We start from the raw sequence: 27,808 nt of genomic DNA, 5'->3' as shown, positions 1-27,808 counted from the left end.
TCTCCCACACTTCTCTGGCCCTGGATCAAGAAGTCCCAAGTAAAAAAAAAAAAAAGAAGTCCCAAGTACTTTATTGCCCCTCTTTTTGCCATTCCCACTCGGGACAGGCCCAGGAGGAGATAGAGAACTGGGCTCAGCTTCCTTTATTTATTTTTAAAGTATGCATGTATATACATACATACTTTATTTTTATTATTTTTTAAGATTTTGTTTATTTGAGAGAGAGTGAAAGAGAGGGAGAAGCAGGAAGCTTAGTAGTTGCCTCTCGTATGTGCCTTGACCAGGCAAGCCCAGGGTTTTGAACCAGAGACCTCAGCATTCCAGGTCATTGCTTTATCTACTGCGCTACCACAGATCAGGCCAACTTCCTTTATTTTTGAGCTATTGAAACCTCCTTAAGGGCAGCCCTCTTCTTCAGTCTCTTAGGAAAATGTAGCTAAATTGTGCCTGACTTTGGAAGAAGGGGCCAAGGTGATGGTGGTGGTGCCTGGGGACCTGGAGAAGAATGGGACATCTGGTCCATTCACAGAGTGCCTGTTTTACCTAACAGCTAGAATTGGGTGGGGAGAAGGCAGCTCAGCTCCAATCCTGGAGGATTAGGGAGATTAAAGTGAGAGAAGAGAGAGATGTCTCAGAGACCAAGAGGTAAAAAACAGGAATCCTTGTGAAGGAGAAGCCTGGGGGTGCAGTGGAGGGCTGAAACTCTTGGGAATCGTTCTCACTGAACCTCTCCATCAAGTCTAGGGTGAAAGGGCAAAGTGTGGGAAGACAGCTGAGTGAGTGCAGTGGTCTCTGTGTCTCCTGCTGGTCCCAATCCACCCTCTCCTCAATTGCATGTCACCAGCTCCCAGCTCAGCCCTCTGGCTCCTGGCCCCCCCACTATTGCGATGGGCACCCCCTCTCCTCAGGGTGCTGCACAGTGACCTTTTCCAGGCCTTGCTGGGTGAGTAGTCCCAATTTTTTTAAGGAACAGTGGTGGAAAGGGCAGGCCTGGGCCTATAAGGACAATTACTGAACTTGGGGACTGGTTGGGAACCTGCAGATCATTTGGTCCAAGCAAGAGCTTCATGCAGGGGTCCTCCCCACAGTGTCCCTCCTCATTACCTGCCAGCTTTGGCTGGAGAAGCTCCTCCCTTACTAGACAGCAGGAGACAAGGTGACGGCTGGGGTGGCCTAGGAGGTTGGGGTGGGGAGGTAACTAAGTGTTGTTCCTGTGCAGACATCCTGGACTATTATGAGGCTTCCATCTCAGAGAGTCAGGTAAGGGGGCAAAACTGGGGGCCTAACTTCCTCCAGGAGAGGACAGGGCTGGAGGGTTGAGTGAAAGAATGCTGATACTGAACTGAGATTTGGGAACCCTGGGACAAAATCCTAAACCAGGGGCACAGAGAATGCACTCCTGTCGTTGTCGAGCCCCTTTCCTTCATGCTTCCCTCCTTCTCTTTGCCTGCCCCAATTCCAGGTACTGAAGAGTTTAGGATATAATTGTTTCTCAAGTTTCCTCTTGTGAATGTCAGGGAGAACTAGGCCCCTGGGATTCCCTCCCCCCTAGCCCCTGCCATGGCTTCTCTCCCGTATCTAAACAATCATTGGTGCTCCCAGCCCAACGACGGTGCTTCTTCCTCTAAGAAATGAAATCTAGCCTCATCGTGTCTGCTGTCATCCCTGGTGGCTGGCCAGGTCTCCATGTTTGCTTCAGGGCCTCTCCGCTTCTGCTTCCATCTCCTTTCCCATTATCCGGGTTCCTGCCAGCACTGAAGGAGTTAACTCTGCCAAGGCACCCCCCCCCATTCTGGCTCCTGGTTCCCTCCCTCCCTCCCCCTGCTTCCTCTCTCCTCTCCTCTCCTCTCCCCTTCCCTCCTCTGGCTCCACGGCTCCCTCGGCCGCTGCCACCTCCAACCCCCCCCCACCCCACTCCTCCCACCAAGGCCCCTAGCCCCTGCCCGGTAGGCAAGACACCCCCACCCCGGGGCTCCCCGAAATCCAGTTCCCCTCCCCCATCTCAGCTCATGCCCCAGCCCCCGAACTCTGGGGCTGCTAGCCCCCGGTGCCCCCGCCCCTCCTGAGAACCGGGGTGTGCTCCCCAAGTCCCCCCTCCATTAGGGACCCCCTTCTAGGGCCCCCTTCCCCTCCCTCCCACGCTCCCTTACCCTTTCCTTCTCCAACACCCTCTTTCCCCTCTCACCCCTCCCCCCATCCTGGCCACCCCTGCAAAAGTGGGGTGCGGAGGGGGGAGGGGTGAGAACCCGCGGAGGGGAGGAACGAAACTCCGATGAAGTCAGAGCCCCTTACCCGCTGCCGCGGCCAGGCCCCCCAACATGGACTGTCTCTGTATAGTGACAACCAAGGTAAGCATGATGGGGGGGACTCTAAACTGGGAGGGGAGAATATGAGTTTGTGGGTAGAAATTAGGCAGGCCTAATCTGGGGCTGGAGCCCCTGGAGTGAGAGCATCAGAAGATGTATTTGGGGTCCTAATTTAGTTTTGGGGTTCACATTTGAGAAAACACTGACTTTGGCCACAGGTGCCCCCTGGAGTCATCCCTTTGTACCTGTAGAGAGATGGAAAATTTGGGGTCCTCTGGTTTGGGGGATCTGGTGGTTTTGAGGTTCATCAGCCATGTCTGAGAGAGACTTATTTAAGGAGAAGCCTGGCTCATATGGGAGTCCTGCTCGTGTCTGTTAGAAGATGGACTATATAGGAGGTTCCCCTTCCCCCGGGGGGACAAGCTGGCCTCCAGGTGCCCTGTTCAGTTTAAGGGGGCTTATGGCACGGAGGTAGAAGGTTATTGGTTGTGAGTGCCTGACCAGTCTGGGGGTGTCAGTTGGTGGGAATGAGTGGGCCCTCAGGCTATAGAACCAGCATCTTCTGGTAGATATATTTTGGGGTGCTCTCTCAATTAGAAGGAACTGTTAATTTAGGGTTCAGTCATATGGAATGGAGAGAGTTAGGAGTTGTCAGAAGGCTGGGGCCTGACACAAGATCACCTGAGGGAATGGACCAGGTAAGGTTAGGATCTGGGGTCTCCCATGGGAGATGGGAGACAGAATGTTGCAGCAGCTGAGGTTGCCAGCTCCTGAGGGGAAGAATGAGGGGTTCTGGAAGAGAGGGGATTTGAGGAGGGGGCCCAAGTGGATGGTACAAAATTTGGGGATGGCCCAGGCAGGTGCCCAATGTAACCCTCTCCCTCCACACTTTACCCCTGGTTGAGAAATTGGGAGAAGAGTAAATGGAGGGGAATGTTCCTGTTACCTTAGCCACTTGGGATCAAGGTGGGGGAGAACACCCGTACTTAAGGTGACTGGGGTGAGAAGGAGTAGGAGGACAGGGCTGGCAGCAATGAGGATCTATACCAGGGTGTTCCTGTGGTTGGAGTCTGGAAAGGGCAGAAGATAGATATTGGATGGGGAGCACATGCAAGCTCTTGGTGGATGCAGGATACCTAAGTCTTGGCTGTGAGACTCTGGGAATGGAAAGCTGGATTCCTGGTGTGTGGAAGGAGGCATGGGCTGGTAGCAGGCAGCTGGGAGTTGGGGGGTGGGACAGGAAGTGGGGGCCGGGGAGGCGGGGTCTGGGTGAGTCACAGGCTGGGGAGGGGGTTATATTTAGTGGGAACTGCAGCTTTTTAGGGGAGGGAGCTGAGGACACACATGTTCCCTGTCACAAACTCACACATGTGTGCACACATGCTTCGTGGGTGTGTGAGCATGGATGGAAGAAATTGGAGGCTGAGGACCTCTGGGTCTGGAGCCCCCACCCGCTCTCTAGGGCTACTTGCTTGTCCCTCTTTCTGTGATCTTTCTCCCACGCTGCTTGTCGGCACCCTCCTGTTCCCTGTAGTTTCAGTAGATTTGGGGGCCTCTGTCTCTCTGGCCTGCTCTCCTTTAATGTCTTCTGGTCCTCATTTCCTCCTGTCTCCTCCCTTAGCCTGCCTCTTAGACTTAGGCTCCCTGGACAGGTGGACATAGAAAGCCAGTTGGAATGTGTGGGTTCTGCTTCCAACACGTGAGCACATATGTGAGTGAGGGTGAGGGGCTTGCCTGCACTGGCAGCTATTCTGGGAAGGGGTGCTTCTCCATTTCCCTTCCAGACTCCTACTTCTTCCCTGGAGCCCAGGATTGAATATCCCTGAAGAAAGGATCCTTGCACAGAGAGAATCATGCATTCGGGGTTTTACAGAGGCGTGGAGAAAGGCTGGCCACATTCCTGGGTCGGAAAACTTGTCAGTTGCGGGATGGCGGGGACTCCAACTCCCATAAGGCCTTGAGGCACAAGATCCCTCAATGTTGGAGGATTGCTGCCGTGGGACTGTAGGGAGTTGTGGTTCATTTCTATCCAGGGCAGTGAAGGGTAGCCCTGGAGGAACCAGCAGGGGGCACATGGCTCTTGTCGGGCCCCCTGCCCCGATACTGGGTGGGGTAGGGGGTGCACAGGTCGTTGAGCTTCCCAGCTCCGTTTGAGAATCGTCCATCTTCTCTTGCCTATATTTAGACTACTGCTGCGGTAATTTAAGGAACGTTTATTGAATGCCTAGCATTAGCGAGGCCTTGCGCTTTGTGCTAACTCTGCTTTTATAGCTACCACTTACTCTTACTCTGTGGCTGCGCCTCTCTCTGCAGGAGTCTCTCGATCTCTGAGCATCTCTTTCTCCCACTCCGCCCCCGTCCCTCCCCCTTCTCCCCGCACTGCCGCCACCGTTGCCATGGTAACCGGCGACGACTGAAGTTGCGTGGCTGACTTGAGGGCCGGGCGAGGGTGGCGGAGGGCGGAGCAGAACTAGTGGGGTAGGTGGGAGGTGGGGAAAGACCAGGGAGTATTTGACCACCCAGAGGCGAAGCGGTTAATCCTTTCGGGTGGTCCTTATTGGGCAAAACTAAGACAACGGGGGCGGGGCAGTGTGGCCAATGGCCTCATTCATTGGCCGACAGGGGCGTGGCGAAGGGACAGTGTGAGTGAGGCCGGTAGAGCAAATGGGCGGGGAGTGAACGGGGGCGTGGTCTCCTGGTGGCAGGTGGGCGAGGTCTGATTTACTCTAGGTTGGCGGGCAACTGCCCTCGGAAAGGGGTGGGGCCTTAGTACTGGGTAACCTGACTGAGGGGAGGGAGGAGCTGACCTGGCAGGGGCGGAGCATGGTCCCATGTGCTATAATGAGACAGGGTGTGAGGGGCTCGTCTAAGTAACTGTGGGGCGCGGGGGGTCTTTGGAAAGGAGAATCCGTGGGTTGGGCGATCTGACGTCTCAATTTTCCTAAGATGGAGGCCTGTTCAGATTTCATCAGAGCACAACCTCCTCCTCGCTCCATGTTCCAAGGAGACGGTTGCTAGGCGACAGCAAAGTCCTTGATAGCTACGTTGCTAGGCAACTGGGAAACGGAAAATGGAGGGAAAAAGGAAATGGGGTGGGGGAGGGTCCTAATGGGTCATAGCGCCTACTGGTGGAGAACTGTGTTTTTTCTATGCTAGAAGAAATTTCGAGTCCAATCTCTACTGCACTGTTTTCTTTTGAGGATCCAAGCATTCTATCCATATATAGGGCATTGAGGGTCATCTTGGGGGCGCATCTAACAGGCAACGATTAACAGGAAAGAGGAGGCATAGGCGAGATTCTAGGGAAGTCCGTCCTCTCTGCCTTGTGTGAGCATTTCAGAGAAGCAGATTTGAGACCGCTCACTGGGCTTCAAGGGTTGGAAAGGTGGGCGTTCAATGGGAGAGTGTTGGGAAGAGATACCTTCAGGTCCAGTTGTTTGAGAGAAAATGGAAGCCTCTGAAGAGAATGTAGGCAGTCGGATTGGGGTGTTCTGGAAGATTTGTCGGTCACTGCAAATTGCAGGCCCTGTCTTACTTTAGTGAATATTTTTTGAGGCTGGGGTGTGGGACAGATTGATATATTTGGAAGCAATATTCCAATGCAGTTGGAATTCGGAATCATGGAAGGGATGTCGAGATGTAGGGAGAGCATTCAGAAAAGGATATATTGTATGAAATTGTGGGGTAAAGAAAAGGGATTGGTAAATATCACTTAATTTAAGGGTTTGCGAATAAATTGAAGAAATTGCAATTTAATTCAGAGAGTCAGCTTTAAAGTACATTAAGTATTCCCTAAAATTGGAGTCTGGTGGTATTGGGGACTGGTATATTAGAAAGTCATGAGTATTTCATTAGATTCGGCAATTTGTATAGGAGACACCGAACAAATTTGAAGACTGCTTTTTTGGATGTTTACATTAGAAACAGGTTCAGGAACCTATGGCTCGCGAGCCAGATATGACTCTTTTGATGGCTGCATCTGGCTCGCAGACAAATCTTTATTAAAAAAAAAAAAAAAGGATCTTGGTTCCTGAGATTATCATTAGAGGAGAGAACAGAGAGGAAAGCAGAGAAAGGCCACGTGGAAGAGGCCAGGAGAAGCAGCCAAGATGGCGAAGTGTTGAATTTCCAGCAGAATGATATTATCAAAGATGGCAATGAAGTAGGCAGACATTCCAATGGCCACCTCCCAAGATCAAATTGAATTACAACTTAATTTAAGAACAATCATCTTTGAAAACCAACTTTGAAGTAAACAAAGAGGAGTCTATAACCAAGGACCCCAGAAGAAGCCACATCAAGGCTGAGGCTGCACCAGTCTGCATTCCCACCAGCAGTGCAGGAGGGTTCCCTTTTCTCCACATCCTCGCCAGCACTTATTCTGTGTTGTTTTGTTGATGAGCGCCATTCTGACTAGTGTGAGGTGATATCTCATTGTGGTTTTAATTTGCATTTCTCTAATGATTAGTGATGTTGAGCATTTTTTCATATGCCTATTGGCCATCTGTATATCCTCTTTGGAGAAGTGTCTATTCATTTCTTTAGTCCATTTTTTGATTGCATTGTTTGTCTTTCTGGTGTTGAGATTTACAAGTACTTTATAAATTTTGGTTATTAACCCCTTATCAGACAAAGAGAAATTTATGTATTTTTAAGTTGGATAGTTTAAATAAATTTTTACAAGCTTTTTCAAAAAAAAAAAAAAAAAGGCCTGACCTGTGGTGGCACAGTGGATAAAGCATCGACCTGGAAATGCTGAGGTCGCCTGTTCGAAACCCTGGGCTTACCTGGTCAAGGCACATATGAGAGTTGATGCTTCCAGCTCCTCCCCCTGTCTCTCTCTCCTCTCTCTCTCTGTCTCTCTCTCTCCCTCTCTCTCTCCTCTCTAAAATGAAAAAATAAAATAAATAAAAAAAAAAATAACGTTAAAAATATAAAACAGCCTGACCGGCGGTGGCACAGTGGATAGAGCGTCGGACCGGGATGCAGAAGACCCAGGTTCGAGACCCCGAGGTCGCCAGCTTGAGCGAGGGCTCATCTGGTTTGAGCAAAAGCTCACCAGCTTGAGCCCAACGTCGCTGGCTCAAGCAAGGAGTTACTTGGTCTGCTGAAGGCCCGTGGTCAAGGCACATTAAAAATATATATATAGACCCTGGCCGGTTGGCTCAGTGGTAGAGCATCGGCCTGGCGTGCGGCAGTCCCGGGTTCAATTCCCAGCCAGGGCACACAGGAGAGACGCCCATCTGCTTCTCCACCCCTTCCCCTCTCCTTCCTCTCTGTCTCTCTCTTCCCCTCCGGCAGCCAAGGCTCCATTGGAGCAAAGATGGCCCGGGCGCTGGGGATGGCTTCATGGCCTCTGCCTCAGGCGCTAGAGTGGCTCTGGTTGCAACAGAGTGACGCCCTGGATGGGCAGAGCATCGCCCCCTGGTGGGCATGCCGGGTGGATCCTGGTCCAGCGCATGCGGGAGTCTGTCTGACTGCCTCCCCGTTTCCAGCTTAAGAAAAATACAAAAAAAAAAAAAAAAAAAAAATGTGTGTGTGTATATAAAACATTCTCAAAAAAAAAAAAAAAAACAACCATTCTCATGTATTACAATCCATTCATTTCCTACTGCTCATGTTCATGGTTGTGGGTGGCTGGAGCCAATCACAGCTGTCCTCCGGGACAACACCAAATTTTTATTGGATAATGCATAATGTATACAGGTCGTTGTATGGCTTTCACGGAATTACATTTTAAAATATGTGGCGTTCATGATCTCAGCCAAAAAGGCTCCCGACCCCTGCATTAGACCCCTGCGGAGGACCCAGGTTCGAGACCCCGAGGTCACCAGCTTGAGCGTGGGCTCATCTGGTTTGAGCAAAGGCTCACCAGCTTGGACCCAAGGTTGCTGGCTTGAGCAAGGGGTTACTCGGTCTGCTGAAGGCCCACGGTCAAGGCACATATGAAAAAGCAATCAATGAACAACTAAGGTGTTGCAACGAAAAACTGATGATTGATGCTTCTCATCTCTCTCCGTTCCTGTCTGTCTGTCCCTGTCTATCCCTCTCTCTGACTCTATGTCTCTGTAAAAAAATAAAAAAGATCTCTGTTACTAGATGTAGGTATAGATATGATTTTTTTCCTTTTTTTCAAAAAAAATTAATAATTTTTATTATTGATTTTAGAGAGAAAGAAAGGGGGGGGGGGAGAAACAGGAACATTGATCTGTTCCTGTATGTGCCCTGACCAGGATTTGAATCAGAAACCTCTGTACTTCAGGACAAGGCTCTAACCAACCAAGCTATCCATCCAGGGCAGATATGATTTTAAAGGGGATAATTTAAGGGGAAGATTCATTTGAGGGCACGACAAGGATCTGTGATCCTTAAACTCTTGAAAAGCATTGTCTGGCTATCTGATGGGACTGACTCAACTGCTGGTTAGAACAAGAGATGTCTTTGCATCTGACGGGAAGCTGTCAACATTAACAACCTTTGGGGATGTGGGGGAATGGGCTTAGGGGAGACAGTTTAGAACCCTTGGGGGTCCTGGAGTGAGAAAAGTGCTGCTTTCTTCCCTGCACCCTGGGAGTCCAGTAGTGCTGAGCGCTCTGGTGAGGTTTGGGAATAGTTAGGGGCCTGGTGATTTTAGCTGTGGGAGATAAAGTAGAACAAGGGGGGCCCGTGAGAACCACAGCCATCAATTGGTAAATTTTAGAAGTGTCTCTATTTGTAGAGGGGTCGGAATAGGAGTAGACTGTGGAAGGTGAAGTCCACAAGAAACAGCTGGAACTAGGAAAGTTGATGGCCAAGAGGGTCTCCCCTCACCCTCTCTCTCCCATCATGACGCTCTCCCGCACTGCGCAGGCGCCTCCTCCCCCCCTCGGGCCGCAGCCTCCCGTTGCCGCTGCTGCCGCAGCCCCCGCCCCTCTGCCCCTCCCCCTCCCCAACCCCGGAACCCTTGCTCTCCCACCCACCCCTCCCCTCAGCCCCCCTCCCCTTCTCCATGTCGGCTCGGAACAGATTCGCCTCCATGTGTCTCTGCGTGGTACGTGCCGCGGTACGGGCTCCGGCCCCGCTCCCCTCTTCCCGGACCCTCCAGATCTCAGGGTGCAAGCTTCAAGCCTGTCGCTGTTCCTTCTGCTTGGCGCGGGGTCGCTGGGTTGCAATGTCTCGCGGACAGGCGCAGTGGGGCTCCCCTCTTACCATCATCCACTTTTCACTCACACTCCTCTATTTTGGGGATGCAAGCCTCGCTCCCAGGTTATTTTGTGCAGATGGGGCTACAGTGAGGAGGGGACCAAGGAGGGGAGGAATAGTATTGACCCCCCAAACCTTTTACTTGTCTTATGAACTAATATGTTGGGGGTTCAGACTTGGCCCCTATAGCATTCGAACTGTCGCGGCTCCAGGCCCTGAGTCCCAGTAGGGTAAAAGAGGGGATCCTCCTTTTCCGCCTGTTCTGCTTTAGTTGTCCTGTAGGACTGAGAGGTACTGGTCCCAACCCCCTCCTCCCAGTTTCCAGTTTCAGAATTACTCTTCTCTGCCCCCCACCCCCACCCCTTGCTACTATACATGTACTTTGAAAATTTCCAAGGGCTGAACGTAGGCCCTACCTCCTTCAGCCACACTCTGGGAACGTTGTACCCTTTTCTGGTTCCTATTTCCATCACATAGTGGTCACATCGCCCACCAATCCCCGGAAAACTTTTCCTTAATTCTGGACCCCTCGACCCCCATGGGGGTGGGACAGGGGAGAGTGTCTGCAGTCTCACTGTGATAAAAATTTACCTTCATTTCCTCTCTAGAATAAACAATGAAATGTCCCTTCCCATGTTTCCATTTTCTTTATGTGCACCTGACATTTCATCATTAGATTCAGAAATTTTCTCTGGGAGATCGGGTGAAGGTGGAGGAAGGTTGGACTCCAACCCTGTCCCAGACTCTGCACCTTGAAGCTGCAAGCCTTGGCCCCACCTCTCTTATCGGGGAATTGGAGGCCTTGTGAAGTGAGGGAGGAGAGTGGCCTGGCCCCCCAGTTCCGGGGCACTGTCCACCAGCTCTTGCACTGTCCAGGCTGAAGACCACCTATTCAGGATGTGGAATGAACAACCTCTTTCAGTTCGTTGAGTTGTTATCCAAGATGGCCCAGCCTTTGAGGAAGGCTGTTTAGCGGATACTCCCCCTCCTTTTGCTTCTGCTTTTTGTGCCCATGGTATTGAAACCTGGAGCTCAGGATGCTACTCTTCACATCTGTGGGTCAGAAAAAGAGTGTATCATCTTGAGCCCGTTTTCCTTTTTTTTTTTTTTTTTTACAGAGACAGAGAGTCAGAGAGAGGGATAGATAGGGACAGACAGGAACAGAGAGAGATGAGAAGCATCAATTATCAGTTTTTCTTTGCGACACTTTAGTTCAATGATTGTTTTCTTATATGTGCCTTGACCGTGGGCCTTCAGCAGACCGAGTAACCCCTTGCTCGAGCCAGTGACCTTGGGTCCAAGCTGGTGAGCTTTTGCTCAAACCAGATGAGCCCGTGCTCAAGCTGGCGATCTCGGGGTCTTGAACGTGGGTCTTCCGCATCCCAGTCCGATGCTCTATCCACTGTGCCACCGCCTGGTCAGGCTGTGTTCCTTCTTTAAGGTTCGTCATATGTATCAAGGTACTTCTTGATGCTAGTTGTCAGTGTCCTCGGTTTGAGACTTCACACTGCCAGCACCATTTCCCTCCCCCCATTCTCCTACCACACCCTGAGCTACAGCCAAAATCGAGTTACAGCCTCAGCCTTGGTTTATTAACTTCACAAATTTCAGAATCATATTCTCCTGTCAGGAGTCGACTTTGATAAACTTCCTCCAGGTGGATCTTGCAACTGTTGCCCTCCAGATGTTGGGGTACTTTCAGCTTCTCAGACACTTTTTGAGAGGGAAATTCTCTTTTTACCCCACGTGTCCTGGGGAGTGTATTCTGTCTTCCCCAGTCCCCAAGGAAGCCCCGCATAGACACCCCTGAGCCTGGGGTTGGGGACGGTCTGCTGCTGGGGAGCCAGCTCCGGAGGAGGGCAGATGTGGTAGGGCGCAGGCAGAATTGCTGCCCTTCACTGCCCTGCCATCTCTACTTGCCCTTTTCCTCAATCTGGCCCCCAGCTAATCTCATTTACTGGTGTCCCTATTAAGCCAGCACAGAGCCCTTGAGACGGCAGGTGGTTAGTTGGGAAGGGAGTCAGGGGTGATGATGGGTCTTTTACTCCAAAGGCCAGAGGAAAACCAGGATTTCGCCCTCAGGCTCAGCACGCTTCCCTCTTCCTTGTCAGGGAACCTGGAACCCGACACCTCTTCCTTCCCCTTTTCCAAGCGCACCCCCCCATCCTCCTCCTTTCTCTCCCACCCCCTTCTAGCACATCCGATTAGATTAGCTGGCTTGGGCTGTGGGCATGTGTTGGGGTGGGGCTGGACTCTTGGGGCCCCTCTGCTGACTACTTGGCAACCAGCAGGGCCTTTGGAGAAAGGTAGCGGGGTTTAGCTCTGTCCTGCCTGGGGGGCCGAGACAAAGGATTTGCTAGTTGAAGGGCCTGACTGCAGTCCCCGCCTTAGGCATGGAAGGTACTGGAAAGCCAGTCTTATGAGGTAAAGGCTGCAGTGGAGAGACTAAGGCAAGGAGGGTGGGGTGGTGGTCGGATGGAATGGAGACCAGGAGCGGCAACTGGACTTTGGAGGAGGGTGGTTACAATGTAGGGAGTGGGGTTAGGGTCGTCAGGTGAGTGGAATAGAGATGATGAGAGGAGAGAATTTGGGGATGGATGTAGAGAATGTGGGTACCACTTTCAGAGGAGGTGGAGCTCTGAAAGGATGGATGGACTCACTGCGAAGGCCTGGGAAAGGGGTGACGTGATGAAACAGGCCAGGGGAGGGAGTGTGCTGGGGAGAAGGCTGGGGTCTTGGGATGGGTGGAGGAGGAGTTGGGGAATATGGCTGGAATTTAGGAAGAGATGAGAGGTGCCAAGGCCTTGGCAGGAGAGGGGGTGTGGGTAGGGTGGAGAGAGGGGAACCAATGGGCTGGAGGGGCGGGTGGGGAGGAACTGGTCAGGCCTTAGGGTCTCCTGCACTACACTGGCGGAAGAGCTGGCAACATGGAGCCTAAGGCACTGGATCTGCCCCAGTGACACTTCCGTCCCTGTCCCCAGAAATACCGCTACCAAGATGAAGACACACCCCCTCTGGAGCACAGTCCGGCCCACCTCCCCAACCAGGTAAACGCCCCCGAGCTGGTGCAGGTGGCGGAGAGGAACTTGTCCCACCTCGAGGCCGTCCACGGGGTCGTGGGCCACGCCCACCTCTCCCCCCTCCAGGTAGGAGACTCAGGCAGCCCTTCCCCAGTGCGGCGGGCCCCAGCCCTCGGAACCTTGGAGCTGCAACCACCCCCAAGGGCTGGTAGGGCGATAGAAGAGCCAAGAGCCATCGGTGAGGGGAGGCTGGGACAGGGGCTTGGGCTCCTGGGGCTTGGGGGAGAGGGCTTTTGAGGGGCTAAAAACACCTTGTTCCTACAGAGAAGAAACAGAGGCCAGGCAAGTGAGAGCAGGTATAGAGCTCAAAGCCAGGATGGGGGTGTGTCTGCCTGTGTGTCTATGTGCACGGTTTTGGGATGCGTGCGGGTGCTCACCAAGCCCAGGCCTCCTTCATTCCTTCACAATTCCTACCTGGTTCTGTTTTCTGTGTCAGAGCTCCATTCAGAGCTTCTGCTCCCTCATTTGCTCTTGTCCCTTCCTGGCCTCCTCCCCCCATCTCCTAGCTCTGGGCCTGGCGCACCCTGGCCCCCCAGTCTACAGGTCTTTCCATCTCTCAGGCCTGCGACTGCTAGTTGTAGGGCTTTCTGCCTCTGTTTCCCGCCCCAGCCTTGTTCTGCTCCTAGCCTTCCTCCCCTCCTCGCTGCCCGCCCCTCCCTGCTGGCTGGCTGGCTGGCTGGCTCTTGATGCTGTCTCTCTCTTCCTCCCACGCACTCTGCTCCCTCTCCCTGATCCCAGCTCAGGCCCTCTGTGGCCAGCGCAGTCCTCCTCATCAGTCAGCCAGCTCCGCCTCCCACCGCTCCCCCCCCCCCCACTCACCACGTCACTGTTTATCACTTCTCTCCTTTTTTCCCCTGCCTCCTTCTCTCATCTATCCTCTTGGGCTCTCACCTCTGCCTAGGTTTTTTCCTCTACTCTGTCTGTACCCCATTATTATTTCCGACCACCTGTTTCCCCTTCTCCTCTCTGATTTTCCTTCTCTAGTCCCGGGGAGGCCTTGTTTCTGAGACCTTCCATTCTCCAGGCTCCTTTCCGTCGTCTTCCCAGCCAGTCTCCTCTTCTGGGAGAACAGGATGGGGAGGAATGAAGAGCACCAGGCAAGCTGCGAGAACAAGAACGAGGGGGCCACTGTGGGGTCAGGGCTAGGTTCTCAGGGTCTTGGGGAAGGGGAGGCTGCTGCCAGTGCACCAGGATGATGGATGGTGGCGAGGAGGTTTCTGAGCCCAGGGATGAGAAGGGAGGGGGGCAGGGAGGGGGCAGCAGCAGGTTCTGGGGCGAGAAGGTGGTGGCTGGTGGGAGAGGAGTTGGAGAGAGCAAGACCATTCTATGTCGTATAACAAAATGGAGAGACAACAGAAGGTAAGAGGTCCTGCGGAAGGGGACAGACTGGGGTGAGATTGAAATCAGGAAACAGGTTGAGCTAATTGAAAGGAAGGAAAGTAAGGCCCTGGGGATGGAGAAATGGTGCAGAATATTCCTGAGAAACTCTGGGGGCTGCAAGGTGTGAAGGAAGGAAGACTGGAGGTGGTTTGTTTGTTTTTTGAGAGCGAGACAGGAACGTGGAGCTACTCCTGAATGTACCCTGACCAGGGAACCGAACCAGCAACATTGCGCTCCAAGACGATGCTCCAGTGTTATCCAGCCAGGGCTGAACTTTTATTGGTTTTCAGAGAAACAAAGAGAAGAAGATAGAGAGAGGGGAGGGGGAAGGGAAGCATTTGTTGTTTTACTCACTCGTGCGTTTTTTGGTTGCTCCTGTATGTGATCTGAGAGGGCATCGAACCTGCAACCTTGTTGTTTTGGGACAACATTCTTAACCAACTGAGCTAATCAGCTAGGGCCTAGAGATGCCTTTTTTTTTTTTTTAGATGGAACCATCAAGTCCATGGGTGCAGGAAGATGAGAGGAGGGAGGCTTGAGAGGTGGCAGTTGGTCCAGTGCTAGGGATTGCTGCAGTCAGTGCTCAGGAAGCAGAGGGGAGTGGAAGGAGAGAGCTGGAGGCCTAAGTGTGTGTGTGGGAGGTCTTAGGACGAGGCCTAAGATGGCAGACAGGAGAGGCCCGAGTTTCAGAGGAGATGGGGAAGGAGAGAGCTGGAGGCCTAAGTGTGTGTGTGGGAGGTCTTAGGACGAGGCCTAAGATGGCAGACAGGAGAGGCCCGAGTTTCAGAGGAGATGGGGAATGGGTTGAGCAGGAAGTATTGTGATTTGGGGATAGAATCTTGAGGGTTTGAGGATGAGGTAAGAAAGAGGGGTGCTGATCTTTCTTAGGAATCAGAAATCAGGACAGGGGACAAGGACAGGAGACTAATAAGGGTTGGGGCTGGAGGGTGGATTGGGACTGGGAAGCAGATGGAGAATGAAGCCTGGGGTTGGAAGATGGAGACTGAAGGGTGGGGCAGGGATGTGGATGGAGGCTGTGGGAGGGGATAGAGAGGGATGAAGGATGGAAGGTTCTAGCATGGGGGTGGGGATTGAGGATAGGCCACAATATGGAGGGTGGACATGCAGATGAGATTTTGGTGTCAGTGGCTGTTGTTTTGGTAACAGCATTTGCTGAGATGTGCAGGGTCAGAGGATGATGTTAATAGGTTTATGAATATGAAATCTATCAGAGGGCTTGAAAACAATAATGTGTCGTATTTGGAAACAGCAGGAGAGAGGAGAGACCCCTTTGGAGGGGAAGAAAGAGGGGCCTGGGGAATCTGCGAAGAATGCCTCGCGCTTGGTAGGCCCTACACAAATATTTGTTTAAGGAGGTGTTAGGTTGGGGACACGGGAAGGAGGCTCTGGGCAGCCTCTTCCCGTTGCCTTGGAGATAGGGCTTCTGTTGCCCTGGCAATTGGAGAAGCCCCTAGGACTGGCCTAAAGCTGTCCCCGCCCCTGAATCTAGAGACCCTGCTGTTTAGAGGCCACTGACGTCAGGGGCTTGGGCAGACCTTAGTTTAACTCTTTCTTTAATGAAGTGTGGGTGTGGGAGCGGGTCGAGGGGATAGATGAGAGGGTAGTACCCGGATGTCTTTCACCACTTCCCCTCCAGACGTTTTTTGCACTGCGTAGTGAGTGGCATAGTGGAGGAAGAGAGGTTATTCTGAATGCGTTGTTTCCACAAATCTACATAGCCTGGACTTCTCTCTTCTTTAGGCCTGGCTAATGGGGGGCCGGGGGGAGGGGACTCAGGTCCTAGGATAGGAGAGGCAGGGCTAGCTGATCCCTTCTGCGTTGGGGAGTCTAGTCGTCTCTAGGCCACGCCCCTCCTCCCTCCTGTTGTCCTGACGACGGGCCTTGGCTGGGCGTAGATACTCTTGCTAGGCAACAGGGTCCCTAGAGGGAAAGGTGGATTAGATAGATGACTGGCAGCCGAAAGGGAGGGAAGGGCCTGCATCTGGAGGAATCTCGGGTTCCTGTGGCTGAGAGTTTAGGGCAAATGTGTGTAAAGGTGAGGAGTAAATCTTAAGGGAGGGTTATGAAAGTATCAGGGTGTATGTGGGCATATAGGGACAGGGATGCGGGACAGGAAGGGGGTAGCAGGACCCAGTGGACTTAAGCTCTGGGGTTTATGAGTGTAGCACGTAAGGCATGTAACACTCTGTGGTGTTACATCCGGTGAGAAGCTCCCCCCAGCCAGCTCCCCTTCCCCCTACTCTTTACCATCTGCTGCCCCAGTCTGGCTGTCTCTCCCTTCTGGCTTCTCAAACATCTCCTTCTACATGGAGGGGGCCTGGGCTGGGCAGAGCCAAGTCTGTGCACATGTGTGTGTGTGTAATATGGATTGAGGCTGGGTCCTTGAGGGTCCTGAAGGGTAGCAGAGAAGGCTTGCTTAACAGGCTGAAAGATTGGCCAGGCTGGTGGGACTCCTAATTATGGACTACTTCTGGAGCCAAGGCTCAGGGAGCTTTTCCTCTCTTTTTCTCCCCTCACAGGCCAATTCTCCCCCTGTGATTGTCAACACAGACACTCTAGAAGCCCCAGGATATGTGAGTTGTTTAGACTTTGGGGCCATTGCAGAAGGAAGGAGGGAGAGGGGGATCTGCTGGGTTCCAGCAGTAGGGGAGAGGTCAGTTCTTAGGTAGGAATGTCTGTCTCACTGTTTCTGTGTTTCTGGCCCGTGCTGGAGTTGCAGGTGAACGGGACCGAGGGGGAAATGGAATATGAGGAGATCACATTGGAAAGGGTGAGCAGGCTCCTCTGTCTGAGGTCCCCTTGCTCCGTGTTTTTGCTTCTCTCTGTACCCATGTTTTCCAGGTGGCCAGCCTTTTAACCCTGCCGTCCCTTCCTGCTCTGGTCACGGCTTCCCAATCCATTCTCCTTCCCACTCACTTTGCCAAGAGTGTGAAGTGAGGGGAGCTGACCTTTTTCTCCTCCTGCTCAGGGTAACTCAGGTCTGGGCTTCAGCATCGCAGGTGGCACTGACAACCCACACATTGGTGACGACCCATCTATTTTCATCACCAAGATCATTCCTGGTGGGGCTGCAGCCCAGGATGGCCGCCTCAGGTGGGGAGAGAGGACAGGGGTTAGGATACCAGCCCCCTCAAAAGGGAGGGCCAGGCCTGACCTGTGGTGGCGCAGTAGGATAAAGCGTCAACCTGGAACACTGACTGAGGTCGCCTGTTCGATACCCTGGGCTTGCCTGGTCAAGGCACATATGGGAGTTGATGCTTCCTGCTCCTCCCCTTTCTCTCTCTCTTTCTCTCTCTCTCCTCTCTGAAATTGAATAAAATCTTAAAAAAAAAATTATAAAAAAAAAAAAAGGGGAGGGCCAGGGCAGCAGAAAGCTCCTGGCTCAGACCCACCTTGCTGCCCTCAGGGTCAATGACAGCATCTTGTTTGTAAATGAAGTGGATGTGCGGGAAGTGACCCACTCAGCTGCAGTGGAAGCCCTCAAGGAGGCAGGCTCCATTGTCCGCCTCTACGTCATGCGCAGGAAGCCCCCGGCTGAGAAACTTATGGAGATCAAGCTCATCAAGGGGCCTAAAGGTAGATCATGTCACCACCCCTGCATTGACTGTCCCCTAGTCGAGGCCTGCTTCCCAGGCATCCACCTCTGCCTCTCTCTCCATCTAGGTCTTGGCTTTAGCATCGCAGGGGGCGTAGGGAACCAACACATTCCTGGAGATAACAGCATCTATGTAACCAAGATTATCGAAGGAGGTGCCGCCCACAAAGACGGGAGGTTGCAGATTGGAGACAAGATTTTGGCGGTGAGTATCCCCATTACTTTTCTAGCCCACACGTGGATGTCCCGGAGCAGACCCAGGCTTCCTTATCAGTTCCTTCCCAGTGTCTTTTCCTGAGGCTGTTTCTGGCTCTGTCTGAGCTCTGCTTCCCTTGACCCCAGGTCAACAGTGTGGGGCTGGAGGACGTCATGCATGAGGATGCTGTGGCAGCCCTGAAGAACACGTATGATGTTGTCTACCTAAAGGTGGCCAAGCCCAGCAATGCCTACCTGAGTGACAGCTATGCTCCCCCAGACATCACAACCTGTGAGAGTCCTCCAAACCCAGAGCTGCCCATGACCCATCCCTTTTACCCCCATGACATTCCCGTTGACTTCCTGTTCAGATGCTTCCGGTATAATAGCTACAACCTCTGCCACTTCCTGTGGTTGGAGAATAGATGGAAAATTGGTTACCATGGAGGAACTAGAAAGTACTGTCAAAAGTTTCTCCACCTGAAGGCACAAGGCCATAATGGTTTTATGGCTAATTTTATCAAATCTTCAAGGAGGGACTGGATTATTCTTATACTTTCTCTGAGTATGGGAAAAGATGAAAAGTTTCACATTTCACTTTTGTAAGGGCATTTCAAATGATCACAAGATAAGGTAAAAGAAAGCATAGGCCAATTTTACTTCTGAATAGAGATGTAAAAGTTTATAATTAAAGTAGGTGCAAATAGTAGCATAAAGGGAATAACATTGTCACAAAATAGGGTTTGTTTCAGAAAACTAAAGGTAATATTAGTAAACCTCTGAATTTGATTCCTTGTCTTAAGAAGTTTAGGGAGGAAAACTGTAAGGTCATTTCAAATAGATGAAGGAAAGGTAGTTGATGAAATTCAACATCTGTTTTCAGATAGGAACTTAGTAAATTAGAAACAGAGGAATTTTCCTTAATGTAGTGAAGAGTAGTTATCAGAAACCAACAATAAGCATTTCCTAACAATAATATCTTAGTAGAGTGTCCACTCAGTTAGTAACTAGGCAGGGATGTCTCCTGTTACTGCTGTTACTCTACATTGCTTGACGGCAGCATTTCCCAATATTGATACTCTTGACATTTTGCACTTGGTATGTTTTTGTTGTGGGGGTTTGTTTTGCACGTTGTAGGATGTTTAACAGCATTCCTGGCCTCCATCAGATGACAGTGGTAGCCCTCCCCATCAGTCAGAACAACCAAAAATGCCTTTAGACAGTGCCAAATGTACCCTGGGAGGCAAATTACCGTGCTTTAGAGATTTCAGACAGTGTAGTAAGGCAAGGATAAATAGATGTTACATTTGAAAAGGGAAAAATAAACTTGCCCTTATTTATAAATTATAATACTGTCTATTCATTTTAAAATCTAAGTGAGTTAACTGAAAAACTTAGAAATAATATGGAGGCTAAGAATGTGGCTATAACCTGACCTGTGGTGGCGCAGTGGATGAGGCATCGACCTGGAACACTGAGGTTGACGGTTCAAAACCCTGGGCTTACCTGGTCAAGGCACATATGGGAGTTGATGCTTTCTGTTCCTCCCCACCCCTCTATGTCCTCTCTAAAAATGAATAAATAAGTTAAACGAGAAAAAAAAAAGAATGTGGCCATAAGTAAGGTAAATGACAAGAGTTAGTAACTTCCCAGCAGTAAGAAAATATAATGGGTGCCTGGCCAGTAGTGGTGCAATGGATAGAGCCTCGACCTGGGACACTGAGGTCCCAGGTTTGAAACCCCACGGTTGCTGGCTTAAGTGTGGGCTTGTTAGGCTTGAGCACAGCCAAACATGGGTTGATATGATCCCATGGTCGCTAGCTTGAACCCAAAGGTAGCTGACTTGAAGCCCAAGGTTACTGGCTTGAGCACCGCCCCTGCCCCCATCAAGGCACATATGAGAAGCAATTAATGAACAACTAAAGTGACACAACTACGAGTTGATGCTTCTCATCTCTCTCCCTTCCTATCTCTTTAAAATATACATATATATATTGAGTAAAAAGGTTTCTTTCACCATAGGAAAACAATCTATAAAATTCTTATATAGGCCTGGCCGGTTGGCTCAGTGGTAGAGCGTCGGCCTGGCATGTGGAAGTCCCAGGTTCGATTACCGGCCAGGGCACACAGGAGAAGTGCCCATCTGCTTCTCCACCCCTCCCCCTCTCCTTCCTCTCTGTCTCTCTCTTCCCCTCCCGCAGCCGAGGCTCCATTGGAGCAAAATTTCCCCGGGCGCTGAAAATGGCTCTGTGGCCTCTGCCTCAGGTGCTAGAATGGCTCTGATTGTGGCAGAGCGATGCCCCAAGATGGGCAGAGCATCGCCCCCTGGTGGGCATGCCGGGTGGATCCTGGTCAGGCGCATGTGGGAGTCTGACTGCCTCCCCGTTTCCAACTTCTAAATCCCATATTTAGGTATTTCTAAATCCCATAACCTATGAAAAGGATCATTGGCTCCTTGGAGAAAAGGCCAATTCCAAGTCTTGAATTGGAATGTAGAAAATGAATTCATAACATTTTTTATACTAGGAAGCAAGGGAGATATCTAAGACTGCTAGGGTCATGTCAAAGACACAGGAGCCAGCCTGACCAGGTGGTAGCGCAGTGGATAGAGCATCAGACTGGGATGTGGAGGACCCAGGTTCAAGACCCCAAGGTTGCCAGCTTGAGCGCGGGGCTCATCTGGTTTGAGCAAGGCTCACCAGCTTGGACCCAAGGTCTCTGGCTTGAGAAGGGGTTACTCGGTCTGCTGTAGCCCCATGGTCAAGGCACATATGAGAAAGCAATCAATGAACAACTAACGTGTCGCAATGAAAAACTGATGATTGATACTTCTCATCTATCTCCATTCCTGTCTGTCGCTCTCTGTCCCTGTAAAAAAAACAACAAAAAAAAACACAGGAGCCAAATTTAAGGAGCTTCTACTGGTCATTCAGCTAAAGCTCATTGAATGTGTTAAAATCCATGAGATCACAATGGTTCTTCCAAATATTTGGGTACCTTTGGAGGAGGTAGGGAACCCATTTGTTTAGAAAACTGGCAAATAAAGGGGAAAAGTCAAATATTTAGTCTCCCTTTTTTGTACCAACTGCACCTTAGAGGTACCAAATGGTTGATGTGGGAAAGTTCTTTTTTATTTATTTATTTTTTTTTTAGGTATTATTTATTTATTTTATATATAGAGAGAAGGGGGGTAGGAGCAGAAAGCATCAACTCCCATATGTGCCCTGACCAGGGAAACCCAGGGTTTCCAACCGGCAACCTCAGCATTGCAAGTCAACACTTGACCCACTGTGCCACTGCAGGTCAGGTGGAAAGTTTTTCTTAAAAGATTTTATTTATTTTAGAGGAGAGAGAGAAAGGCAGGGGTGGGGGAGGAACAGGAAGCATCAACTTGCAGTTGCTTTGCGCATATTCTTTAACCTGGCAAGCTCAGGGTCTCAAACCGGCAACTCAGCGTTCCAGGTTGACGCTTCATCCACTGAGCCACCACAGGCCAGGTGGGAAATTCTTCTTTATAGAAGAATTCCTACTAATAAATACTCCTTTCTTAATAAAGAAAAATGTAGAGTATCGCCATTTTGCTGTCGCCAATGATATATTAGAACCAGGAAGTGATCATCAGTAGCTGTTAAAACTCTCAGGTGAAAGGCTGACAGCCCCTGAGATGACCAATTAGTCTTACTAACAAAAAGATAACTAGACATGATGCATCAGTAATGATGCAGTAGAAAGGACATAGCACCATGTGTGAGTATTCTTGCTAAAAATTGAACTTGAATCCAAGTCTCTAGTATGAGTTATAGTTTATAGAAGATACAAGACAGGAACACTTGTTAACACCGCAGGGATGCAAGCAGTGATTTCCCTATTAGAATTTCCCGTTAGACAAACAATCTTGTTCTTTTTTTAAAATGGATGGCCAAGAGAAAAAAGAAGAGAGAAATTTCATAGATTACAGGATTTTAGAACCAAAAGAAAACCCCAAAAGCCTGGAATTACTATTCCCCTTGGTCTCATCATCCTGGCATACCCAGGACATGTAACCTCAAATTCATTATCCACTAGCTGAACCAACCCCTGACATCCCCTGTGTATTCCTGCCCCGACATTGCTGTTAACTGATTCTCAACCACCTTAGTATCTCTGACAGGATTACTTCCCCTTCACCTGAGTCTGGCTCCCCTGGGTCCCTATGGAGAAGGTGGGATGGTGGATGCTGTCTCCCTCCATGCGGTTCCATGTCATCCTTTATTCCACTTCTTCCTTAAGCTTATTCCCAGCACCTGGACAACGAGATCAGTCACAGCAGCTACCTGGGCACTGACTACCCCACAGCTATGACCCCCACTTCTCCGCGTCGCTACTCTCCTGTGGCCAAGGACCTGCTGGGGGAGGAAGACATTCCCCGAGAACCCAGACGGATTGTCATTCACCGAGGCTCCACAGGCCTGGGTTTCAACATCGTTGGGGGCGAGGATGGTGAAGGCATCTTCATCTCTTTTATCCTGGCTGGGGGCCCTGCGGATCTCAGTGGGGAGCTGCGGAAGGGGGACCAGATCCTCTCGGTGAGAGAAGGCCAGCCCCTGCCCACATCACCCCCTCCCCTCAGGGCAGGGCCCAGGTCTCTTGGGCAGGGGCTTGGGTAGGCTGGAGCTGGGTCCTCATCTCCAGTGACCCAGCCTCTCCCCTCCCTCTAGGTCAATGGTGTTGACCTCCGCAGTGCCAGCCATGAACAGGCTGCCATTGCCCTGAAGAATGCCGGTCAGACCGTCACGATCATTGCTCAGTATAAACCAGAAGGTACCAGGCCTAAAGTTCCTCCCCTTGTGCGCTAAGATGGCCCTCAGGACTCTGTCTCTTCAGCTCTGGCTTCAATGGGGGCAGAGGGAGGGCAACAGCAGTACTGTATAGGGCCAGGGCTTAGGAAACTTCTTGTCCCTCCTTAGAGTACAGTCGATTTGAGGCCAAGATTCACGATCTTCGGGAACAGCTCATGAACAGCAGCCTGGGCTCAGGGACTGCCTCCCTGCGAAGCAACCCCAAAAGGGGTTTCTATATCAGGTTGGGTGCTTCCTGGCTGGGCTCCTCTTCATTCTGTGACCCCCCCCACCACCAACTCATCCCCTAAATCCTGGGAGCTCCCTCTCCCCAAACAGTCTTGACACTCAGCTGGTGCTCATGGGCTCAGCTGCAGAGTAGCATTTTGAAATTCTCCCTGTCAATTGGAAAACAGCCTCAGCCTTAAGAATCCTCATTGCCTTCTAGCCCCTGGTTACCCTAGCACCCTGGCACTGTGGGAATGCCCTTAGCAGCTGTGCTGTGCTGTTGATCCCTGACCCAGCACCTCTGAGCTGGGTCTCAGGGCTGCTGGAGTCATCTCTGACTGATGACCGTCTGCCCTCTAGGGCCCTGTTTGACTACGACAAGACCAAGGACTGCGGCTTCCTGAGCCAGGCCCTCAGCTTCCGCTTTGGGGACGTGCTGCATGTCATTGACGCCAGCGATGAGGAGTGGTGGCAGGCGCGGAGGGTGCACTCGGACAGCGAGACTGACGACATCGGCTTTATCCCCAGCAAACGGCGGTGAGGCTCCCGGGCCTTCAACCTTCCTGCCATTGGCACCTGATCTCCCAAGTCCCCCAGGGTGGGCAGCCAGCAGGGCTTGGGTCTGCCCTCTGACTTCTTGGGGACCTGCTGGTCTTCCTGGCACCATAAGTCACTCATGCCTTTGAGAAAAATGTCTCATTTGGGAGCACAGGGACCCAGGGACTGCTGGGAAATAGTGTCATCAGCTGGTCTACTGGGTAAGGGCTATAGGGTCCCTCACTGGACATTTCCCTGTCCCCCTCCCTCCCTCCATATTTCCTGTAGGGTTGAGCGACGGGAGTGGTCAAGGTTAAAGGCCAAGGTAGGTGAAGATGGGATGAACTTGGGTGGAAGAGTCAGGGATTCATGGGGTGAACTCAACCAACTGCATGGTCTGCTCTTTCTTCCTAGGATTGGGGCTCCAGCTCCGGATCACAGGGTAGGCAGGGTCTGTTTGGGAAGGCCTGGGGTGAGAGGGGCGGAGCTTCTCTTGATATGCCCAGGAAGGCTCAGGGGCCCTGGCGTCCCCTGCCTCAGAGCCCCTCACAGGTGCCCTTTCTCTCACTAGGTCGGGAAGACTCGGTTCTGAGCTATGAGACGGTGACGCAGATGGAAGGTGAGCCCTGCCCCCTGCCTCGGCCCCGCCCCTCCGGCACCCGGGCTCCGTTCTCCTCTTGAACCAGCTCTCTCCTCAGTGCACTATGCTCGTCCAATCATCATCCTGGGGCCCACCAAGGACCGCGCCAATGACGATCTTCTCTCTGAGTTTCCTGACAAGTTTGGATCCTGTGTTCCCCGTGAGTGCCCGGGCCTGGGATGCCTGGGATGCGGGTGGGAGGGACAGAGCCGCTTTTGGGCACTGGGGTGCAGGAGGACACTGGGATTCCCAGAGAAGGGGCGCTTGTCAGCCGCTCTCCTGTTCCATGCGTCTCGCCATTCCAGGCCAGAGACAGAGGGTGCTGGGAAGGTGGTTTTGTCTCGCTCAGTCTCGGTCGCCCCAGCAGCACCTTCCACGGAAGGACCAGCTGCGCACTTTGTGGGGCTGACATAGGCAGCTTTGGAGCTAGAGGGATGGTGGTTAGATCTTTGGGGGGCGGGGTGACTTCCTGGCAGATACTACACGGCCCAAGCGGGAGTATGAGATAGATGGCCGGGATTACCACTTTGTGTCGTCCCGGGAAAAAATGGAGAAGGACATTCAAGCGCACAAGTTCATTGAGGCCGGCCAGTACAACAGCCACCTGTATGGAACCAGTGTGCAGTCTGTGCGAGAGGTGGCAGAACAGGTAGGACCCGGCGGGCACCTCGTCCTCTTCCTCCTCCCTTCTCCCCACCCCATGGCCTTCCTCCAGCTCTCTCTAACTCTTTCTCTCTCTGTCTCTTTCCCTGCTGGGTCTCCACTCCACCCCTCCACCTCCACCACCTCCTCCTCTTGGGCAACTCTGTCTGACCGGCTGCTTTCTTGTGCCCTGCTCCCCTGCTGCCTCCTTTGCTTCCTGACCCCAAACTCGGCATTGCCATCTGGCCCCTCTCCCCTCCCTCCCCTCCTCTCCCCTCGCCTGCCCTTCCCACCCCTTTGCCCCATTTCTCCTCTCTTCCTGTGGCCTTGCCCTTGGTGGTTTGGCTTCCCCCACCTCGGTCTCCCCCCTTCTGCCTGACTCCCCTTTGGCCCTGTCCCCTCCTCCTGCCTGTCCCTGGGGTCTCCACCTCCCTCCCCTACTGCTGTGCCACCTCCTTCCCCGCTGCCCCTACCCTGCCCTCTCTCCCTCCATGGATCCTTTCTCCATCTGCCTCTCCTCCCTCCCATCTGTCTCTTCTTATTCCTTCCATCTGTCTGTCCTCTGTCTGTCCTCCCCTCCCTCCTCCCTCTATCCTACTTCCTTTCTCCTTTTCCTTCGTGTTCTCTGGCCTCATCTGCCCTTCCGGCCTTCCCTGCTCCATTCGGTTCTGCCCCTCACACCATGCTCTGCCTCTTCCTTTGGCCCCCTCCCTGCCTGTTCCTCACCCACCTTCATCACTCCAATCCCCTTCTCTTGTGCTGGCCCCTTCCCTTTTCTCTCTTTCACTCTGTCCATACCCCCTTCCCACCTTGACTCTGCCAATGTGTCTTTTGACATCCATGTCACTTCCCTTTTGTCCAACCTCCTGTTCCCTGCCTCTCCATGTACTGTGTCCTGTCCTGGTACCTCTGTCTGTCCCTTCCCACCACCTGCTGGCCCCCCTCCGCCCACGCTGCCTGCCCCCAGGGGAAGCACTGCATCCTTGATGTCTCAGCCAATGCTGTGCGGCGGCTGCAGGCGGCCCACCTGCACCCTATCGCCATCTTCATCCGCCCCCGCTCCCTGGAGAATGTGCTGTGAGTATGGTCCCAGGGGTCTCCCCTCCACTCCCCCACACCTGTGGTCCTGGCCATCAGAAGGCCTCTGTGTTGAACTCTCTGCCCTCACAACCCTGGGAAGTGGCTCCAGCAGCCCTTGAAGGGGATGTGCAGAGAGAGCTGGGACCCAGAGGATGCAGGAAATCTCGGGCCTCTCCCCTCTTCTTCCTTGGGGTAGGCAGGACTACAACTCCCAGCAGCCTCTGGGGCACACACCTGCTGGGGTGAGCCAGGGCCTCCAGGGCTGTTGGGAGTTAGAGTCTGAATTTCTTCACTTGGGCTGAAGGCTGGGAGGATGCGGCTCTGGAGAGGTCCCTGGCGTGGCCATACACGGCTGGGTTGGTTGTGGGTTAGGTGGGGGTCATCTGTGGCCCTAGGAGGATATTGGGAATAATTTTTTTTGCTTCGTGCTCCATGTAAGAAAGTACTGTTTGCAATTTAACATTCCTGGATGGAGGAAGTAAAAAGCAGGGTGGGTGGGACCACCCTCAGGTCTGTATTTCTCTCACTCTCCACAGAGAGATTAATAAGCGGATCACAGAGGAGCAAGCCCGCAAAGCCTTCGACAGAGCCACCAAGCTGGAGCAGGAATTCACTGAGTGCTTCTCAGGTGAGGCTGCAGCCAGCCTGTTCCCAGCACACGATGCGCCTTTGCTCAGGTTCAAAACAGGAAAATAAGGTAGCAGTGGAGTGGGAGAGGGACTTGGAGCCCACTGGGTAGAAGGCTTAGAAAGATGTGCCGCTTTGGGTAGATGCAACCCCCTGGCTTGTAGCTTAGAGAATGAGAAAAGGTGCCCCTTCTCGAGGCTGTTGCCACCCCCCTGGCCAGGCATCCGGCCTCACTCCCTGTTCCACCCTACCCCCAGCCATCGTGGAGGGCGACAGCTTTGAGGAGATCTACCACAAGGTGAAGCGCGTCATCGAGGACCTCTCAGGCCCCTATATCTGGGTCCCAGCCCGAGAGAGACTGTGATTCCTGCCCTGGCTTGGCCTGGATTCGCCCTGCCTCTATCACCTGGGCCCCGGGTCTGGACTGAACTGCCCAAGCCCCTCGCACTCCCCAGCCTCCCTCCCACCCCTTCTTATTTATTTCCTTTTTACCTGGATCCAGCCCATTGGAGGGGGGACACTCCTCTGCATGTATCCCCGCACCCCAGAACTGGGCTCCTGAACCCCAGGAAGCTGGGGTCTGGGGTGGCCAGCTCCTTGTCCTGGCCCCTTGCTCCTTAGGACCCTTGCCCCTGCCCGCCCTCAACGCACACATGAACCCATTGGGGGCCACCCCTCCCCCATCTCCTCCCACACACACATTCCAGAAGTCAGGCTTCCCCACAAGGAGCCCCCACAAGGATGCAGGGCCGCAGGCCTCCGCTTTCTCCTGAGGCAGGTCTGCAGTCACCCTGCCCACATCAGAACTCCCCATGGCCCTTGATTTCTCATTTAGTTTTTCCATTTTTTTTTCTCAAAGGTGGTTTTTTGGGGGATCAGTGGGGGACTCCACTGTGGGCCCCTGATTTCCACATGCCCCCCACCTTTTTTCTTTGCCAGTTTGCATGAGTGGAAGGTCTAACTGTGGCTTTTTTTTTCCCCTGGGATTTTTTTTGGGGGGGAGGGGAGGGGGGTGGGTTAGGGAATGGGGGGGGCAGGGGTTGGGGGTCGGGTATCCAGGGGAAGACTGGAAATGCTGCCGCCTTCTGCAATTTATTTATTTTTTTCTTTTGAGAGAGTGAAAGGAAGAGACAGATAACTTGAAACCTGGTGTGTGGCCTGATTATTTGGGACCTGGGTGAGGAGGGAGCCGGTGGGAGCATAGCAATGAGTCTGGTCAAGTCAGATCCTCCTCTGCGCCCCCCCTCCCCCCAGAGAGGATAGCGGGGTCTGAAGGTGCCTTGGAGGGACCCTGCAAACCAAGGACGGACCCTGGTGAGGAACGGGGCCTGGAGGGGCTGGACCTCTGTCCGAGGTCACTGACAGACCCAGAGGGAGGACAGGTTTGTCAGAGGTCCCTGAAAACTTAGCTCTGATCACTGCCCTGGGCTGTCTTAGTCCTGTCGGGCAGCATTACAGTCTGTAAAGGAAAAATACAG

At 52.5% G+C, this 27,808-nt stretch overlaps 1 protein-coding gene across 8 annotated transcripts; it reads left to right on the top strand.

Moving 5' to 3' along the window:
- The first annotated feature begins 626 nt into the window (after nucleotides 1-626).
- DLG4 (discs large MAGUK scaffold protein 4) lies at nucleotides 627-27,325 on the top strand. Of its 8 annotated transcripts, none has more exons than XM_066264075.1 (22): nucleotides 627-645; nucleotides 845-943; nucleotides 1,220-1,260; nucleotides 12,470-12,535; nucleotides 16,489-16,542; nucleotides 16,689-16,739; nucleotides 16,938-17,062; nucleotides 17,376-17,545; nucleotides 17,633-17,769; nucleotides 17,907-18,051; nucleotides 22,029-22,324; nucleotides 22,457-22,559; nucleotides 22,706-22,820; nucleotides 23,165-23,341; nucleotides 23,630-23,666; nucleotides 23,756-23,783; nucleotides 23,913-23,960; nucleotides 24,040-24,141; nucleotides 24,458-24,630; nucleotides 25,591-25,700; nucleotides 26,240-26,331; nucleotides 26,588-27,325. In XM_066264075.1, the coding sequence occupies exons 1-22, from the start codon at nucleotides 627-629 to the stop codon at nucleotides 26,692-26,694; spliced, it is 2,295 nt and encodes a 764-aa protein (XP_066120172.1). In that variant the 3' UTR covers nucleotides 26,695-27,325. The 8 variants fall into 8 exon arrangements, with proteins under 8 accessions (XP_066120172.1, XP_066120171.1, XP_066120177.1 ...); XM_066264074.1 differs by having other exon boundaries at nucleotides 12,470-12,634; XM_066264080.1 differs by lacking the exons at nucleotides 627-645; nucleotides 845-943; nucleotides 1,220-1,260 and adding an exon at nucleotides 1,919-2,348 and having other exon boundaries at nucleotides 16,489-16,543; nucleotides 16,681-16,739.
- Nucleotides 27,326-27,808: the final 483 nt, after the last annotated feature.

The sequence above is a fragment of the Saccopteryx bilineata genome, chromosome 2 (genome assembly GCF_036850765.1).
Source record: "Saccopteryx bilineata isolate mSacBil1 chromosome 2, mSacBil1_pri_phased_curated, whole genome shotgun sequence".
NCBI lineage: Eukaryota > Metazoa > Chordata > Mammalia > Chiroptera > Emballonuridae > Saccopteryx > Saccopteryx bilineata.
The sequence above is the reverse complement of the archived record's forward strand: the minus strand, read 5'-3'. Positions and strand labels throughout refer to the sequence as shown.

Coding starts and splice junctions, on each gene's coding strand:
- DLG4 (XM_066264074.1), top strand. Junction 17,063..17,375: donor GCCCAGGATGGCCGCCTCAG/GTGGGGAGAGAG, acceptor TGCTGCCCTCAG/GGTCAATGACAGCATCTTGT. Junction 22,325..22,456: donor AGGGGGACCAGATCCTCTCG/GTGAGAGAAGGC, acceptor CCCTCCCTCTAG/GTCAATGGTGTTGACCTCCG.